The 20,507-nt window shown below is 44.2% G+C and overlaps 1 protein-coding gene across 1 annotated transcript in view; it reads left to right on the top strand.

The window, feature by feature from the left end:
- Nucleotides 1-20,507, top strand: part of FMN2 (formin 2) — a 272,338-nt gene that overhangs the window by 68,145 nt on the left and 183,686 nt on the right. The window contains 4 exon segments of the mRNA XM_036016163.1: nt 8,151-8,803; nt 8,805-9,405; nt 9,407-9,648; nt 13,174-13,318. Of these exon segments, the coding sequence (XP_035872056.1) occupies nt 8,151-8,803; nt 8,805-9,405; nt 9,407-9,648; nt 13,174-13,318 (1,641 nt within the window).

Here is a 20,507-nt window from a genome sequence, read left to right on the forward strand (position 1 = left end):
ACATTAAGATTCCAGCTGTAATATGATACTTATATATATATCTCCATGTGTATAAAACTGTAGTGACTTCCTGTTTTTGTTGAGCTGTGACCCATGGCCAAATATATTGTAATAAGCAGAAAACTCCAGGAGCTGAGTGATTTTAAAAATTTGATGTTACAGCGTAGACACCAAAGGTTCAAATCGATTGATTTAAGCATCGTACCTCCTTTTCTTGCTGTCACCGAAGTGGCCAGAAGCCAGGAAATACAATGAGTGAATTGAGGGGTAAAATATTTGTAAGCAAGTGCTTAACTGAGGTTAAGCACTCAACAACGACATTATCTACTTTTGGAGTTATTGGCCCCTTGGTCATAAGTTTATTTTATGGGCCAGTTCTTTCTTAGGTGACGTGCGTGTTTTGTGAGAGTAACTGGCCACACAAGTGATGCAGGAAATGAAAATCAATGACCAATCTACTGTATACCCCATCTTATTACATTTAGCAATTCTTATGACAATTCTTTCAGGTAACTATTATCATTTATATTTACCCGATGAAGAAAATCATGTTTATAGAAGTTAACTTGCTTGATTTCTACAAAATAGATAAAGGGTAGGAGGGAGGATTTGAACATAGTTCTGTTTGGTTTTATACATCATGTTCTCTCCACTATGATAAAAACTACACTTTCACATGGGTAATTGGACAATTACCCTCTTTAATCCTGTCTCATGCCGAACCTGCCAGGTGGATGAGATAAGAAGTTTATTTTAAAAGTTATTATATTACATTTCAACTGTACCGCTTATAAGAATCAGGTATCAAAATACATTTTAGAGGCAAAGAGACTCATTAGTTCCCCTACGCATTTTGAACTTTTACTATCCTTTGATGTGCTTCACTACTGTTTTAAAAATAAAATCACGACTTTCTTTTCCATGCAATTCACCTTGCTATTTTTCTTCTTCGCCGCTAGATGGCAGGTCTGTATCTCTGTAAACCACCACTGCGGAGGGAAGGAGTGGCGTTCATGCACTCGGCTCGGCTAGGGGTGAATACAGAGGTTTCCAGGTCCCTCCGAGGCTGCCTCGTTTCTCCGCGGTAGTGATGCTGATCCCCGGGTCTGCTTAGTCAGAGGCAGCGGCGGGGCTGGGAGGCGCCCTCTACGTTTTTCTTCAGCTGGGAGTGCAGGCACCTGTTCCCTCCATCTGAGCACCCTGGAATGCACTGAATGAGTTTTGACTTGTACCCTCTCCCTGTAGCTAATAATTCTGAGAGCCCTGTATCCCTAGAAAAAGCACATGACTCAGAAAGCCTTTTCTCAACTACGGGGAGTGGAAGCCTGCGGGGCTGCCAGGCAGTCTGATGCTTAAAGCAAATGCAGCTGACGGACCCGAAAGAAGGAACCGGCTCCGCTGGGCCCCGGCTCCCGCCCAGTCCCAGCTCCGGCCCCTGGCCCCGGCCATGCTTCGTGGGCGGGTGGCCCTATGGAATTAGGGAGTTGTAAAATGAAACCGCATTCTTTAGACCTCAATTGCTGATCATTGCCATTTCAAGTAATATGCTCTGAAAATCTTCTGTCTAAAGAATTATTTTACAAAACTGAAATAGGATGGTCCTTCCACTGAGTTTTTTATTCTTTGGTATTCGAAATACTATTTAAACTGGAAATACCTTTACATTCTATAAATATATAAATAGCCAAATATCATTTATATTTTTTCTAATAATACTTGCTTCTCATTAAAGATTAATATATGGTAGAGAGGCTGGTTACCACTCAGTTTTATAATTTATTTGCTTTTGAAATTATTATGTTCTGAAGTACTTTCCTAAGACTCTTGATATTTTTTTTCTAATGTAAATGGACTAGTTGATAGGTAAATATAATAAAATTTGATCGTTTAAAACACTAGCTTTGGGTAAGAAGTAATAATATATCAGGCAGTTGAAAGTCGGCTCTCTAGACATGACAAAGTATATTAATAGTGAATGGCCATGTACGTTACAAAATCCTGCATAATAAAAACAAATACAGCAATATCAGCCCTCTTGCCCCGTTATGTTGTATAGTTTATATGCAGATAAATTATCGAACATCAGAAAAATGTTTAGGATTCGAGATAACTGGCAAACTCCTATCTCAGTCCAGTTTTAATTTCCTTTCAAGTTGGCTTAAAACTCTCCCCTTAGAGTCCTGCTCTGACTGGTCTTCCTGGGGCTTCTTCCTTGATGCCCCACTTACTTGCACACTTAGCTGAGAAGTTGAGTATTCCTTTCCATTGGCTCTCCATAAAGTATCTGGTATAGTGGTCTTTGAACAGTGATCACTCAGTATGATGTATTATTAGTTTCAGAAACATCTTTATTTAGCGACAGATCAAGGAAACGGGTGTGAATCGTGTGGTGTAACACAGCAGACGGTACACGTGAGGCAGGGCTGGGCGTGACGTTTGTTTGGAGGATAAGACGCATTTTCAACGTAAGGAAAAAGTAGGGTGATTGATTCGCAATGATGTATGTCAATTATACCTCAATTAAAAATGAAATAAACGTTTAGCGACGATAGCTAAGCAGCCCCAAAATGGAAGTGAGTTACTAAGGAGAAAGGAAAACTTGGAAATTGTTGGTGCAGAGATGAGAGATGGAAGACCCAGAACTTGGTGGACTCTCTGAGTATGCAGACAGAGAGGACAGTAGGCCAGGGACACCCTTGGCAGTCACTACAAATTTGGTACCCTATCCCCCCCCACCCCCCAAAAATCCAACAAGGGAACAGAAAAGGACATGGTCAGGAGAGGAGGTAAAACTAGAGAAGCCAGCCGGGGGTGGAGAGGGTTTTGCGAAGGAAGGAGAGATGGCTAGCCTCCGAGTCCTTGCGAAGACGGAGGTCGGAGCGAATTGGGCGGTAAGGAGGGAATGACACGGGTGGTCCCCGCACGAGCAATTCCAGCCGAGCGAAACGGGGGTCGGAGGCAGCCGCTCTAGTCTTCTCGTTCCTCATTCATTCCACTTCATGTGTTCCCAGCTTTGTCCTTCATGACGTTTTTTACGGGGTTCGTGTTAGAGAATAGTGGGGTGAAACACCCAGCTGCACTGTGCATCCATAGGCCACTAATGAAAGTAGAACTGTGATGAACTAGTGTTCCCCTTGCACGCCCTGGGACAATTAAAGAATGTATTGCTTTAAGGTACGGTACAGGATGTTGCCACACTTTAGCCCAAAGAACTAAGGGGAAAACGGAGAAGATATGAAGGAGGCATGAAGGCTGTTTATTTCCATTGTGGGAGACTCTTTCCCCAGACACATCGTTTATTACTTCCACTGTTGTTATTTGCTAATGAGGGCCGACTGGGACCATCAGTCAGATGATCAGTTACGATGTCAGAAAAGAGATGCTGGAAATGATACTGGCTATTCTGATTTCTAACTTACCCTGCCGCCCTTCACTGCCCATTTCTCGTCTATGGGATGGAGGGACCAGGAGAGGGTTGTCATCTTCATTCCAGCTCAAAAATATTACCACTTCAATGATTCATCCTCTGTTTCATTGTAAGGATTCTGGAGATGCCATTTGTAGTCTCTCTGTGTGAAACTTTCCCCCCTCATAGTAAATTCTACTTTAAGGAATCCTAGGTAAGTTACTTAACACTTACCCATATTTTCCCATCGTCCCTTCTTTCTTGAAATTCCCTTTCAGACTTGAAATTGATTGTGCTTTGTATTTGTATATGATCTCATTTATTTAAAATCTGGATTTCCTTTCCTTTAGTGTCACATATAACGTGTGCTGTTTTATGGAAAACTCTGGAATGCTGTTGGTTCGTTCCAAAACCTTGGAATGTTTTAGAATTCAAAATATGACAAATAGAGAATTCATACACTTCTGTGAGAAGAGTAGGATTCATATTTTACAAACATCTAGAGGTATTCTAACTTGCCAGTAACGTGGCCTTAGAGTTTGGCAGAACCTGACCATCTGAGTAGGGTAGAAAATTAATTACGTATCTCATTAGCATTTACAAAATCAATTCTCACAGCGTTAACTTGCCAATAAGCGGTTTCTTTATTCTAGGCTCTGAAAGTATCCTGCTTACATAATATAATAAAGTCTCAAAGATGAACAAATTAACTTTTCAGCAAGAGCTTTGCCTGAGTGTATCTTGGCCTCCTTTCTGACTGTTAGCCTTAATGTTATGGTAATGTTTTCTTTTCGTAGGAATCAGATCATCTTGTGTTTAGAAAAATCGTTTGGGTGAACATTTTATTTTTGAATGGCAACTTGCATTTTGCGAAATGCAAATGTTCAAACAGTTTGTGAGAACTCACCATCACCACCCACATATACGATTACCCAGGAATGGAGGAATTTTGGCTGACTTGTTTAAGTGTGAGTTGTGCAGCCAAAGCGGATGGCAGCCTCCACCACTTATAATGGTTTAGAGGTTTGGAGTAATACTTTTAAATACAAATAATATTAAAACTGGCAACATACAAGGCATATTATATCCTGTGTTGACTGACTATGCTACATTTACGTCTCCTCCATATGTAAGGATGTGCCCGTTAATATAAATTCTGTACCAAATCACAAAGATCACTTTTTTCCTTTTGTCCTTTCAAAACCTCACTTATTTTCATTTTCATAATGAGAATTACCAGCACGGGGTAAAACTCACACAATTACTGGAAATTCTGAGAGTGTCTTTGAAAACTGGAGAAGAAAAACAAAAGCACATTTCTCTAATGTGTTAAGTCCTGGAGAATCTGATAGGCATCTGCCTAGCTGTACCCTGAAGAGATGGAAGATTAAGTACCAGGCACAGGCCACAGGGGCCCAGGCTCCCAACCTGAGGTCTTTCCGTGGACACCAGGGTGCCTGGCAGGCTCTTGGAGATTAAACCGGCTCCGTCTGTGGGTGGGCCCTGAGGGCATGATGTCAGCCGAAATGGCCTGAGAATAGACAGCCTTTTTTTCTTGATAATAACTAATATTTACCATGCACATTTTTTATAAACCTCTGAAAAAAATGACACATAACCTGTGCAGAAATCAGCTCTTACCGCTGACAGGCGACACAGCTTTCTGCAGAGTGCTGTGGAGATAAGGCCTCTGCAACTGTAAACTGGCCTCTCAGGGAGCCAGCCGGCCCTTGTCTGATTGGCCCTGGATAAGGAAGGCCAGATAAGATTCTTTGAAGACTCTTAACTGCATTTAGAACCAAAAATCCTGCATACATTGGGCTATTCTGTAAGAATGGAGGGCCAGCCTTCCTTTCCAGGCTAGTCCGTTAAGATCTGAGATGAACTTAAATGCTGTTTGTCCCCGGAATGGAAAAAAAGGTGGGTTGTCATGTTGACGGAGGGCTGCGGTTTTGCAGGTAAAGATAGGGGCACAGAGAGGAATAGAGACATGAGCAAATTGTGTTTTTGTTGTCTGCAGTCGGAATGACGTATGAAGCAAACAGTCTCACCTCAGCTTTCTTCCCTGTGTTTTCAGTATAGAATAATTGTCTCTATAAAAAGAATTTTCTATAAAAACTCCAGCCTTTTTTGCTTTTGCAATCAGCTTATTATCATCTTCATGAATTCTTCGACTTGACCAGCTCCTTGGTGTCACAAGGCTAGCATTGCCATCTTTGTTATAGATTCAGTTTGGGAATTTCATTTTCTTATCTATATCCTCTGCCATTTCTTAGTGCTAGTTCTTACTGCATATGGCAGGTGAAAACCTATGAAGCTTACGGAATATGTCAACTCTCTCAACTTTTTACTATCTAACTGCCCTCAATGACCACTTTATTCAAAAAGTGAGTAAACTACATAACAACAATATACTCCGACAAATAGACCACTTATAAAATTAGGTACAACTCCAAATTCCTGTCCATTTAGCACAGTCTATCTGTTATTTCCCACCATGGTTTAGATGGGGCAGTGTCAGCTTATGAGTTATTTGTGGGAGTTTTAAACCACAATGAGATGCAATGAAAGGCGAAATTGTTCATCTTGCAGAAGTTGTAGAGTTACGTGAAGTCAGGGAGAACCTGAATCACGTGGAAAGTGATGCATGAGTACCGGACAGAGTTAATTTGTTAAGGACAATGATATGGCAGACACGTTAAAAAATTAATTTGCATATCAAAGAATTGTCAGAGGCCACTGGGGAAATTGATGAAGTTCTCAAAAGCTACAAAAATTGACCATCTTTTCATAAAAGATGTCATATATCATGACATTACGTTATATAATTTTGTTGGAACATCTGCATCGATGAAAATTAATGAGTCATTTTAATTCTGACAATTTGTTCTGGTTTACCATTTTAATTAAAGTTTTAGAATAAAGTGTGGTAGTTACTTAATTTTTAATATTCTTTTAGGGAAAGATAATCCTTTTCCCATGATTTTTAAGAAGTTCTATTGTGCATTTATTTTATGCCACACTTACTCCCAGGCTACAAGTTTTTGTTCCTCATTTAAAAAAAGACTAAAAAAATTTTTTTAGAAAGAGGGCAAGGAGGGGAGAAGGATAGGGAGAGAAACATTGATGGGATTGCCTCTTGTATGCACCCCAGCCAGGACCAAACCCTCAACCCAGGCACGTGCCCTAACTGGGAACTGAAGTGGAGACCTTTCACTTGGCAGGACGATGCCCAACCAACCCACTGAGCCACACCGATCAGGGCTGTTTCTCGTTTTTCTTGAGATATATTTTCATCTCTCCAGTCTCTCTCTGACTTAGAAACAAGCCTGCTGTTTACAGTAAGGATCACCTCAGTGTTGCAAGGGCAGCTCACGTGTGGGTCTAGCTGACCTTGAGTGCTGCCAGTCAGTCCGGCAGCGCGTGCTGGGGCTTTCGCTTACCTGGAAGTGCTCAGTGACCAGAGAATCTACATGTCACTCCTTCGGTTCAGCATTGCCCTCCGCAGTTTTTAAGCACGTGCCGCAAAAAACCTAGCACTCCCTCTGGGCAGTTGATTCTGTGTGCAGCCTGCACACACCTGCCAGCTCCAGCATTGCGACAAGGTGCCGGCACACACTGCTTCTGTAAAGTGACATCTTTCAGATACGTGGTGGCTTTTCCCATGTACATTCCCTTGATGGCAGTTTCGTGAATGTTCTTCAAGTGAACGTGAATATTTGAACCTCTTGCTTTGCATGAGGGTAGTGTGTTTTCTGGGTCAAGTCAATTGCGAGTCGTTTTTACAGCTCCCCACAGGCTGCTTGCAGAAAGAGCCTTTTTTCTCTATAATTGATTCCGAAACATCAGCGCATGGTTCTACCAGTCAGTCTTTGTTGAAGGAACCAGAAACCATGGTAGATATAATCAACAGAAAGGCTTACTGTATAAAATTTTTTTTTCCCTGTGGAAAATTTAGAAGGTCTGAAAGATCTACTTCTAGGCTGAAGCCTTTCAAAAGAATCATATTCAACTAATATACTAGGAAGGCTAAAACCAATTAGTCTTCCACTTGACATTGGCGAGCCGACGCTGGAATGGTATTTCAGAGCAGTGTCAAGTTCAGCAGTGCTGGTCACTCACAGGACAGCGAAGGCACATGGCAATATTGCCCCAACCTGTTTCCACCTCCAAAATCTCTGTGCGGCTGCATCTAATTGGATGAACCCGGCTACAGAGGAATCCATACCTGTAGTTTTTCTTCCCACTTCTTTCCACAGAAGGAGAGGGAGCTGGAGGTTGGGACAGCCAACCCAAAGTAACTGCTAAATTGTCTTAAGTGGATTCCACCTGAGAAGTCTTTTTCCGCTCCGGGCCGTCAGCTCAGTTGGTTGGAATGTCACCCTGTACACCAAAAGGTTGCGGGTTTGACCCCCTGTTGGGGTGTGTGTGGGAACATCCTAGTAGCAAACGTTACTAGGCAGGAAGGAGAGAGGTGATCCTGAGAGAGAAAATCCTTCCTCAGGATTTTCCCCCCTATTCTCAGGGGTCTGCTTGTCTTCAGGGATAGCATTTAAAGACAGGACAAGCACAGGCTGTAGGATTTTTTGGTAATGTGTGTAAACCCCTTGGACATTCAAAGGTGGAGAGATATTTCCGACCTTTATGGAAATTGACAAACAAATGCATTTTACTTCTCTCTTTTTTTTTTGATATTTGGAGATGTCTTGTTTTGTATTTTAACTACGCCTTTGCTGCCCTTCAGGAAGTTGTAGACATGAAGTCCGAGGGACAGGCGACCGTGATTCAGCAGCTGGAGCAGACCATCGAGGACCTGAGGACCAAAATCGCCCAACTGGAGAAGCAGTACCCTGCCGTGGACACGGGCGTGGCCAGCGGCCGGCCTGGTGTGCAGAACGGAGTGGCGCCCTCGGACGAGGTCTGCCTGGAAGCTCTCAGGTTAGGACACACGGACGTACAGCCTCAGAGGATTTTACGGGCGCAGTCGATCCAGACGTCCCCCACGGAGGAAGGGGGGCTCCCGGCGCTGCCTTCTGTGACTGCGCTGCCAGAGCCCCCCTCCTGGCCACCGGGGGCTGAGAGCGGAGTCGCGGCTGTGCCACCCCTGCCTGCGGGACCTCAGACAAAATTCTGTTCGGAGATTTCTTTGATTGTGTCTCCAAGGCAAATATCAGTGCAACTGAACGCACATCAGTCCACCCAGCCTCCGCCACCGCCACCCCTGCCGCGGCCGGACGGTCAGGCACAGGCCGTGCCCGGGCCTTCCCAGCCTTCCTTTCAGACTCAGCTTGACACCAGCCACGAACAGTCTGTGTCATCGCCCTTTGAGGACAGCCCAAACGTCCCACCCCCGCCACCTCTGCCTTGCACTGGGTCTTCCAGCTCCATGCCTGGCCTCGTGGTGCCTCCCCCCGCCCCCTCCCCTCAGTACCGCGGTCCCTTCACCTCCGTCTATGCCCAGTACAGAGATGCTGCCACCCCCTCCCCCACCTTTGCCCGGTGAGGGGATACCTCCTCCCCCTCCTCTTCCTGGAGTGGGAATACCTCCTCCCCCTCCTCTTCCCGGAGTGGGGGTGCCCCCTCCCCCACCCCTTCCTGGAATGGGGATACCCCCTCCCCCTCCTCTTCCTGGAATGGGTGTACCTCCTCCCCCACCTCTTCCCAGTGTGGGAATACCTCCTCCCCCACCTCTTCCCGGAATGGGGATACCCCCTCCCCCACCTCTTCCCGGAATGGGGGTGCCTCCTCCCCCACCTCTTCCCGGAATGGGGGTACCACCTCCTCCACCTCTTCCCGGAATGGGGGTGCCTCCTCCCCCACCTCTTCCCGGAATGGGGGTACCACCTCCTCCACCCCTTCCTGGAATGGGGATACCTCCTCCCCCACCTCTTCCCGGAGTGGGGATACCCCCACCTCCTCCTTTGCCAGGTGGGGGCATTCCACCTGCTCCGGCTCCTCCTCCCGGTCCTGGAACAGGCGTCCCTGCACCCCCACCCCCAACCCCCACCCCCACCCCCACCCCCACCCGCCCTGCTTCCTGGATCAGGCCCTCCACTCCCCCAGCAAGTTGCGGGTGGCACTTTACCAGCACCACAAGTGTGTGGATTTCTTCCCCCTCCGATGCCGACGGGCTGGTTTGGCTTAGGGATGCACCAGGACAAAGCAAGTAGGAAGCAGCCCATAGAGCCTTGTCGCCCGATGAAGCCTCTGTACTGGACGCGAATTCAGCTGCACAGTAAAAGGTAACGCGGCCGGGAGCTCCCCTTTGCCAAGCTGGTCAGTGCAAGGGAAGCCTTTTCCTTTACAACCTGGGAGAATCACAGTTTAATGTGTTTTTAAGTGCTGCTCTAAAATATTCAGTGAAACAAGCTGTTATTTAAAATTTCACTTTTCTCTAGAAGAATCAAGAGGATAAAACAAGCGACATGTATGTATCAATGCATAAGATGTTCACGGATATCTGTCTAAGTGTCACAGGTGGGCACAGGTAACCAGGTTCTTAGTGATCGGGACAAAGAATTGAACCGAACACCCAGAGTTCATAGAAGAGAACACGGGAGCAGGCCAACTCCAAGCAGAGATTGAACTCATGGGCTGGAGGGACTCTATTCTTATAGGGTGGATCCTTCCTGGCTAGTTTGGTGGGCTTTTACTGCGCATGTACAAGTAGTTGTGTTACTTTAAAGCTACTGCGCATGTGGTCTCCCATGATTTTCCCTGATTGGCTACCAGAGAAGAGGGTCCCACACTGCTACCAAATTGACCCCCATTTCTCCTGGGGTCCCCCTGTATTAGGTTCACCTTTCCCTTTGCCAGAGAATTATAGCTCTCCATGTTAGGGATTGGTGAAAAGGAAAGGAATTATTTATTCAAGTTACACAGCCTTAAGAGTAATGACTTAATGTCTTCGTCAAAATCCCAAAGTCCCTTAAAACACCCACAAACACACACAGTCCTTCCTTCTCCCTCTGCCCTGTCTGGGGTACCGTATCTCAGGGAAAGAAATAGAAGTCCATGGCTCAGGCAGCTCCCAGTTCTTCCTAGTAATCTGTGCTCGGCTGGTAGGCCTTCCTCGGTTCCCAGCACTGTGTGGCCGGAATCTCCAGCTAAAGCCGAGTGGTGGTTCTTTGCTGAAGCCGCGTGGTGGTTCTCTGCTAAAGCTGAGTGGTGATTCCTCTCATGGCTGTGTGTGGGGGGTGGTTCCCCCTGTGCCAAAAGTGCTAGGTCCTCCTTACATGGCTGCAGCCACGTGCTTCTCTCCACTGCCACAGCCAAGTGGCTCCCTCCTTACATGGCTGCAGAAGTCTCCACTCAGCCAAAACCGCATGGTTCTCTCCTCAGTGGCTGCCAAGTCTGGGTTTAAATATCCTTCCAGCTTTACTGGGCTCCATCATGAGTCTGCGCAGAGGTGGCCCCATGTCGCGGAGCCAATCATCTCCAAGCTCTCATGCAGGTGCTGTAACTCGGGGGAGTTGCCTCCCAGCTACATCTTGGGGGGAAGTTCCTTCCATCCCCCTGGCTCAGAGCGCTGGCCACAGCTATTTAACATATCTATGCAACCAGTTAAAGGTTATAGATATGTTAAATGACCACGCCAGAGGTTAGCTGCAAAGGTTAGTTGCTATGCAAAACAGCTCTCAATGGCCTGGCTCCATGTGTCTCTTCCCCCAACTCACACCTGTGGTGGAGGGTGAAGACATCCTATATATCTTTCTAATATTTCCTGGACATCTTGAGTTCTGAACCCCATTACAAATCCTTCTTTTGGAGACCCTCTGGCTGCACCCTCCTACATAAGTAGTTATCTTTTAAAGGTAGAAGAATATACAGGGTCCGGCAGAAGTAACACCTGCTTGAGTGTGGTTGGTAGGGTAATAATATGGGTGTAATAATTTATAGTTTTGAACATTTCACCTAACATGCCATGTGGCATGCTTGAGTGTGATATTGCTGTGTTACAGAAATACATGCTTATGATTTTGTAATAAACGAGGAGTGTTATTTGTGCTGGACTCTGTAAATATTTTAAACTTTTTTTTTAGCACGCATGCCTTACTGCCCAGTAGCAGAACCTCACCCTGACAATAGCTTATAAATGTAAATCAAATCCTTGGGCAAACGGAGTCTCGAGGGTGGTGTTTGCACCTTTTCGAAGGCACAGTCTTGTGTTACTATGGCATTTTGTTTGCAGGTGTCTTTCTCTGCACAGATGTGTCAGACAAAAACACACATGTCCACACCCTAGATGTGAAACAGTTTTGCTTTGAGAATTCTATGCCACTTTTACAGAAGGTTGGCGGCACAGTGTGAAGTCTTACAATCGTAGCTGTGAATGGTATTTATGAAAGAATACTTCCCCCCTGGGCGCCCTGGTGCCATGGTACTTATCCACGCATTGTCCGTGGGTCGTGTCCCCTGATCCCTGGGACAGTGCTCTGAGGAGTGGCTGTGGGATGTGCCGGTGAGACCAAAGAACATGCCCTGTTCATGGTTTTTTGAATTTTGTCTGTGTGATGTGGTATGGATTTAGAAGCAGGGTATTCATTGGGGTTGCTCTCATTTCTCATATTAATATTTTCTTTCTCTCTCTTTTTAAAAGATTTTATTTATTTTCAGAGGGGAAGGGAGGAAGAAAGAGAGGGAGAGGAATGTCAGCCTGTGGCTGCTTCTCATGTGCCCCCTACTGGGGACCTGGCCCGCAACCCAGGCATGTGCCCCAACTGGGAATCGAACCAGCTACCCCTTGCTTTGCAGGCTGGCACTCAACCCACTGAGCCACACCAGTCAGGGCAATATGTTTTTCTCTTTACTGAATCATATTGGAGGGAAGAATCTATATACTTACTTCTAACTTCGTCGCTCATTTTCTGTGTGGTCACTGTTTACCTGTGTGTGTTGATGAATCATTTTAAACCATGCCCCAAAATAAGTTTATCCAGGTATATTATATGAAGTTATTTTGCTGCTGTTGTTGTTTCTGCATGGATCTCCCCTCTGTAGGTGGCATTACCTGAACCTGTAGTTACTGTGAAGTCAGGTGACACCGGTGTGATGGGAAGTGTAGGAAGATGAAAACTGCATGATCATAAATGATTTCTTTTTCACGCATAAATAATGTACAGGGCTGATGAGTCTGGTTGAGATTGTGAGATAGCAAACATTTCCTGCCTTCATCTTCCACACTGAGAGGTTTTTCTTTTTTTTATGTTTTTTTAAAGATTTTATTTATTTATTTTTAGAGAGGGAAGGGAGGGAGAAAGATAGAGCGAGAGAGAGAGAGAGAGAGAGGGAGAGAAACATCAATGTGCGGTTGCTGGGGTTCGTGACCTGCAACCCAGGCATGTTCCCTGACTGGGAATCGAACCTGTGATACTTTGGTTCGCAGCCCGCGCTCAATCCACTGAGCTACGCCAGCCAGGGCTTTCTTTTATGTTTTTATACACTGCCTTGATAGTGGAGAATTCCTGGAAATGATTATTTCCGGGCAAAGGTTTCATCCCATATTGATGACATTTTAACTTCCTTGTCAAGTTGATAGAAGAAGTGATGGTCTTAAAGGAAAGGAGTATCCTTTCCCTTTTCTCCTTCCTCCCCACTGCTTGCCTCTCTGTTCCTCCCTCCAATGCCCCTTCCTTCCTGTCTTCTCATCCTTTTCTCCTCCCCGCCCTCCTTCTCTTCCCTTCTTCCTTCGTGTTGATGCTGAACCATGCTCTCTCATGGTTCCGTTTGATGGTTTTTTTTTCACTTGGTGTTCTGCTTAACTTTAGAGACTCCAGTGCTTCGCTTATTTGGGAAAAAATTGAAGAGCCATCCATAGATTGCCATGAATTTGAGGAATTATTTTCGAAAACTGCTATGAAGGAAAGGAAGAAACCTATTTCCGACACCATCACGAAGACCAAGGCTAAACAAGTGAGTACGTGTGTGTTTCCTAAAATCCGACGATGTTTTGAGTACCAGTGTGATCTTTCATTAGGAAAAAACTTTGAAATCATTTCCTGGGCTGGATGAAGTCCACAGCCCTTAGGCAGATATGAGAGGTTGGAAGTAGATAACATGGGGACAGAGGAGAGTATCCCAAATAGATCAACAAAGAATCATCACCAAGTGATAATCTCAGCGATTACTTGTTTCCGGAATTACTTGTCTAGAAATACGCTGTCATTTGCTTGAAATCAGTCTGAGATGCACTGTTGTGGATGGAAAGAGGGGAAAGAGTGGGCTGAGAGAGACAAGCCAGAAGGCCAGTAGTTTGTAACCGATGGTGGGCTTGGTATGTTGCTATATCGTAACTGCAGTGGATGCTCTGTGGAACCCAGCGACACAGCCCCACTGTATTTGACACAGGGAAGAAAATCCTGTGTCCAGTTCCAGCCTCTCCATTCTATTCTGCCCAGTCCTTTGATCTGTCCCGGGACACGTGAGTCATGAAAGGAAAGAGCAGTCAGTGCCTTGGGAGAAAAACATCCCCAAGCAGCATTTTCATCGGGTCCGCCCAGTGGACTCGATCATGAGATGATGTTGCAAATTTCTCAAGACAGGCATTCAGGAAAGTAGAGTGAAACCCTGTAATAATGAGCCGCAGATAGAAAGTGTTGCTCTTGGTGCCCGTCTTTTACCCTAAATAGGGAGTGGCTACATTTCTTAACATTTTTGAGGGGCAGGGAAATGCACAGAGACAAGAGAATGGCAAGCAGCTCGGTCTTTGGGGGTCACTGAGGGAGAGACAGGAAGCCCCAAGTGTCCAGTGTTGCCCTGGAGCAGTCTGTCCTGATGAAAGGTACTTGACGGGATGATCCTTAAATGTTGGCCTCTGACCTGGAAGTGGTACCTAGATGTGTGACCCAGAGTTGTTCCCACTGACATGTCTTTCTGAGCAGACAGCTCCCACCAGACAGACAGACAGGAGTGGGTTGGATTGGAAAGGGACAGCTGGGAGCCCTGGAACTTCTAGTGAGTGGGTGGGCAGGCTCTCCCCAGGCCTTCTGTTAACCTGATCATGATGCAAACCCAAACGCTGGGCGGGTGGAATTTTCCGAACCACTCGATTGCATTGCAGCTGGTGGCTGGTGACCTGAGGTCGGTGGCTCTGGTAAATTAGACCGCACCTGGCACTTGGGAGGCACTGAATAAATATTTGTTTAACAAGCAAACCCGCTGACCCAGGGAGGAAGGCTTTATAAAAATCAGTGACTATGCGCAGTGAAGGTAAAAACCCAGAAAATCATTCATCTCCTAATAATCAGTTTGGCCGACGTGGCAGTGTGAAGGGGAGTAAAGGTAAATGGAAAACCTCATGTTCTCTGGCAGAGGTAAATATTTCAAAAACCATTTCCTCGGTACACTGGCATATAGCGCACTCAGGATGCGTCATTCCTCTCTTCTCACGGATGGTATCAGGGATGGACACTCTGTCTGGGAAGGAGTTTGGGAGGAGGGCGTGGCAGCCACGGTTGGCACTCGATGAATGAATGGATGAGACACGGGATGTCTCTTGTCCAGGGACCAGATACTCAGGAAAGCAAGCCGCACCCTTCCCACCTCCCATCACCACTTTATTCTTCTAAGTGAACACGGAAAAGGAAAATGCCTCATGTTTTGCTCGAAACTCTAGGATTTCCTAATTTATTTGATATAGTATTCAGGTTTGAGCCGACTAAAATAAGGTACGGCCCTGGCTGGGTAGCTCAGGTGGTTAACATGCCCTCCCAACATGCTGAGGTCGCAGGGTGGATCCTCGTGCAGGGTGCATAGAAGAATCAACCAATGAATTAAAAAAAAAAGCAGAACAGCGAATTGATGTTTCTCTGTCTCTCTCTCCCCCCCTTTCTTTCTCTCTGTAAAAACCAATTAATCAGTTTTAAAAAAATAGGGTTTATATCTAACTCATCAAAATTCAAATCCAGCTAGTTTGGCATGAGCTGGGCTCTTTGCCTGTGAACTCTGCCCCTGTACTTAACTTCCTCAGAACGCCATCGCCTCACTCCTTCATTGAGACATTTCATAAATGGGCATCTCACGACCTGTGGGTCGGGGACTTGGCCAATGGGATCATTTACACTGTTGATGGCGATGCTACCGTTCGCCCTCTGCGTCAGGCAGGGTTGAGGCGCCGTCTGCACGGTGGCTCCAGATGAGCTTGTAAAGCAGCTTCTTGGCCTGGGTATTTGTGTTGGGCTCTGCGTTTCAGGCCTGTGTCTGGAGGGATAAAGTATGTTTCCCTGTATGCTGGAGAGGGGAGAAATCTACTTGCAAGTGATATATTGCCAAAGAAACCGACTTTTATGGAACGGCATTGTATTTGGAGGAAAACCCTATCCGTTCCATCTACTTGAGACATTTAACATTTTGTTTCAGGAAAATGTATTCTCAGGATGCATGCAAATCGTTCCGCCTTTTATGGGAAAGGCACACTGATTGTATGTGCAGACATTTTGGTACCTCATGATTCATTTCCAGTGAAACGAATAGCCATCAATGCTGTGGCATATGTTTTAAGGAGGTATTTAAAGTGATTTTTAAATTCGCTGGAAGCTAGAAATTCTGTTTTTCTTTAAATGTCTAAAAATAGGCAAATAATTCTTCTGTGATCTGTCTTCTTGAAAGCTAGGCAGTGGTCAAACACAATGGTATTTGACAAGGTGCCTGTGCAGTTTTTACTCTATCAGAAAAGACTTTTCATTGTGATACTTGGACGATTCCTTAGCTGTGCACTTTGCCTTCTGACTTAAAGAGAAAGAGGGTTATTCTGTGGACACCTAAACAGGTACTACTCATCGATATCTTGTATTTCTAAGTGTTTTTTCCTCCAAAAAATATATCATAAAGCATTTTACTCTTTTCACGAATCATGTATTTAAGTTCTGTGATGACTTCTCAGATTACCCTCCTTTATTTGGAATTACATTAAAAACACAAGGAGATTAGTTGAGAAGGTAAATGGGAGTTTATCAGAATAGGATGTGTCCTAGTTCTCACCAAGTGAGTTTGACGCTTACACATCAGAATTAAATATCAACCTGATACCTTAACACAACAGCAACCACTCCATCCCTTAAGGAATCAAGAGGAAAATTGAAAATAGTCTCCTGTGAGGTCAGTGTTTCAACATCAATTCCCATACAAACGTGCTGATTTTTAAGGAATACTCAAGAGCTAGCAAACACTCAGCCAGATCTGCCCTTTATTGCCAGGGTCACTGAGTGGTTATTAACACTGCTAATGACTCTTTACCTTAGGATTTTTCTGTGTTTGAAGAAAGGCTAAGTTTACCCCAAGCAGTAGCAGCATCAGCAGCAATACTAGTTATAATCAGGGTAATTACAAAGATAATAGTAATAATATCCATGGAAGCCACAAGCCATACATTGTCTTTATTTATCATATGTCACTCATTATTTTTGGTCCCTTATACTACCTTCTTTTTATGAAATTCTTTTTACATTTACTATTTTTAAAAATTATTTTATTTTATTTTTAAAGATTTATTTATTTACTTATTTTTAGAGAGGGGAAGGGAGGAAGGGAGAGAAACATCGATGTGTGGTTGCTTCTCGTGCACCCCCTACTGGGGACCTGGCCTGCAATCCAGGCATGGGCCTTAGACTGAGAATCAAACTGGTGACTCCTTGATTCACAGGCTGGCACTCAATCCACTGAGCCACACCAGCCAGGGCCATTTTACTATTCTGATTGATGATTTCCGCTGTTGTGTTTCCCAGATCACTAATCTGCTCTTCATATTAACAGATTTGTTGTCGATTCCTTGTAGTGTATTTTTCACTGCGTTGATTGATTCTTCACCTATGATTAGTTCTTGGTTATATTTTCCAACTCTCTATGGAGATGCTCTCTGAGTCCCTCGATTCTCCTCTCCAGATTGTTGAGCATCCTTATGGTCCATTCTTTGAAATCTTTATCAGGTGAATTACTTCATCTTCATTTCATCAGAGTCATTTTCCTTCATTTGAGACATATTCGTCTGTCTTCCCACTTTGTTTGACTTCCTGTGTTTGCTCCTGTGAATTAAATGAAATGGTTCTCTCTCTTGAACTTGAAAAAGTTGTCTCATATAGAAGTGGCCTCTGTGTAGGAGGTGCCTGGTGGTTTGGCAGGTTGGCGGGAGTCAGGGTGGACATGGGCGTTGCCAGTGGAGCATCCTTGCTCGCAGTGTCCTGGGGTGTCTTGGCCAGCGGGAGCTGGTTTGGGGCCAACCTGGTATGCTAGTAGTTGTGGCAGCTACCTGTTGTTCCAGCTGCCTACAGAATATGTATTTTCTGTAGAGGATTTGAATTTGCATTGATTTCCATACACTTTCAGTAGTTACGTGACTATAGTGATACTTAAGAAATTGTATGTGGAGACATTTTTAAAGGCTTTTCCATATTCTAACAGATTTTTACAAGTACGTAAATGGTGATGCCACAAACTCGACATTCGCTCAGTTAAACAAAACTTCATCTGAGTAATGTGAGCTGCAGGCGTATGAGTTTCTGTGAGCAGCAACAATGAAGACCGTTGCTTTGTGTGGCAGGTAGATGGGGCTGGAGATGTACCACCCCTGATGTTAAATCACCCCAAATGCCATGGGAGGATAGTTTTGATTCACCCCAGGACAGAAAAGGAACCATCTTTGTAAAATATGCCTTAAGTGTATCGTGTCTAGTCATGTTTTAAAAATCAGTAGGGCAGCCTACTACCCACAGCATAAATCTGCACACAGAAGTTAACAACAGAATAAGAAGAAACTGTGTTGCTTTTTAAATACATACCTGATATTTGTGCCTCTATTTAATGCCACATAAATGAACCTCTTCTTGGGTTCCTTCTGTTCCGTTGAAAGGCTTTACCCGCGGGGTGGGGGAGAAAAACAATTCATGACAGTTAAATATTTCTTGGGCTCCATTCAGCCTCTGGAAGTCTGATTAGGAAAATAGATATTTGAATCTGCTACTTATTATAAGGGGAGGTAATAAAAGGAATTCTGAGAATTCCCGTTTAGTCCAGATGCAATTGTTAAGGAATTAAGACATTTGTTATCCTGTTCAATCTTTCCACTGTGTTTGTTTAACCTGACCTGTAAAAAAGGCCCCTTTTTGCTGTTTTGTAAAAAGTCTTCCTAACAATGGGGAAAGAAGCATTTATGATTCCAATGTTCCTCTCAGGGCACGCATCACGTAATGCCTCCCAGTATTCGTACACGAAATAGTCATTGCCGTCCGAAGAATTCCCCCTGGTCTGTGGGGGCTTTGGGGCGACGTGCGTGCTGTGGTCCAAACAGTGTTTGCTCCAAGCAGTGATTGGCCCGAACAGGAAACATGGGGTGTGTGTTTTACTTGTGCTTCTCCGTTTTACTTTTCTTTATTGCAAATATTTATTTGTAAATTAGAAATGTTTTACCACAATGGATAGATAACCTACGTTATAATCTAAGTAGTGGAAGTTTAATTTTTTCATATTGGTGTGAATTTTTCCAGTTGTTGCCGGCAAGGGTGAATGTCAGTTGATTTGGAGAGTTATGTCCAGTCTTTTAGACCGAAGACAATAATGTCTGAAGCATCAAATATCTTATAATAATACAATTTAGATTTGTTTGGGGAATACATAATAAACATTTGGTGCTTTGTAACTTTTAGTATAGCATCTGTTTTTAATAGACTACATTCCTATTGCAAGCCTTAAAAATATATTTACATAGAAAACCACATCAAAATACAAAGCTATAATTAGACAAACATAGGTTTTGCGGAATCTGGATTTGTTTTAGATGTTAAAAGATTTATTATTTTTTGAAGATGCTATTCCTATAACTATTTGTGGAACATACCCAATCAATTCAAATAATGCAACAGTAATAACCTCTCTTTTAAAAATTTTTTCAGCCAGAATATTGTTTTTATACTTCTAAGTATATGGCTTAAAAATAAAACTTAATGGCATCATAAAAAGGAAGTATAATTACACTAATGATTTTTGACCTTGGTAGATTATATTAAGAAAATTATATTTGATTAATTGCACACTGGAATTGCACAAAATTCAGTCATGATGCTGAAGGTTAATTCTTTTGGACTTTATATTTATGTATTGATGTATTCTGTTGGGCTATATATATACAAAAAGGGGCAGTGATTTTTAATAGCTCTGATGTCCTGTTTATCATGACCCATAGACATCAAAGAAAGGGTTGTTTGGAAAGTTCCTTCAAGATTCATTACCTTATTCTGATCATCTTCATAAACTAAAACTTATTCTTGCAAAACCATAAGGAAAGGTTTTTGCTTGTTGATGGAATCTCAGTTCTTTTTTTTAAGGTTTTATTTATTTATTTTTAGAGAGGGAAGGGAGGGAGAAAGAGACAGAGAGAGAAACATCAATGTGCGGTTGCTGGGGGTCATGGCCTGTGACCCAGGCATGTACCCTGACTGGGAATCGAACCTGCGACACTTTGGTTCACAGCCCGTGCTCAATCCACTGAGCTATGCCAGCCAGGGCTGGAATCTCAGTTCTATTTGGAGCAGAGGGTGAGAGCATGTTTTCTCAATTCTGCTGCTATGGATGGAGCAGCTAGCTACTCAGAGAGCCCTGTGACACCAAATGGAAGAGGGACCCCGACTACTTCCGGTGTCGCACCCCTTTTGGGGTCTGATGGGAGCTGGGTTATCCCTGTCAGCAGAGAGTACGGGCAAAGAAGAGAAGCTCTATTCCAGGTATAGCACAGAGGTTTCTAGAGGGCTAATTATTACAGAACATCCTACAACAGACACTATTTCAATAATTAATTCTGTCGGGGTAAGTGCTGTGGGTCATCGGGACTTGGGTAGAGCATGTTGGCTGGACTCAGGGGGAGGCTATATGAAGGAGATGAGATTTAAACTGAGCCTTGAGTAGTTTATTTTGTTTGCATATGTGGAGAGGATTAGGGAAGAATTTTGAAAATAACAGCGCGTGCATCGATTCCCTCGCATCACGTTTAAAAGCACAATAAATCAGTCAGTGTCGTAGCCGGCTTCTCCAGTGTCCTGGAGGCTGCTGTCCGAGGGTTCAGGAATGTGAGTACAGGTCGTTGCTACTCATTCCCGTGGCTGAATGTGTTCCCTGC

The sequence above is a fragment of the Phyllostomus discolor genome, chromosome 15 (genome assembly GCF_004126475.2).
Source record: "Phyllostomus discolor isolate MPI-MPIP mPhyDis1 chromosome 15, mPhyDis1.pri.v3, whole genome shotgun sequence".
Taxonomy (NCBI): domain Eukaryota; kingdom Metazoa; phylum Chordata; class Mammalia; order Chiroptera; family Phyllostomidae; genus Phyllostomus; species Phyllostomus discolor.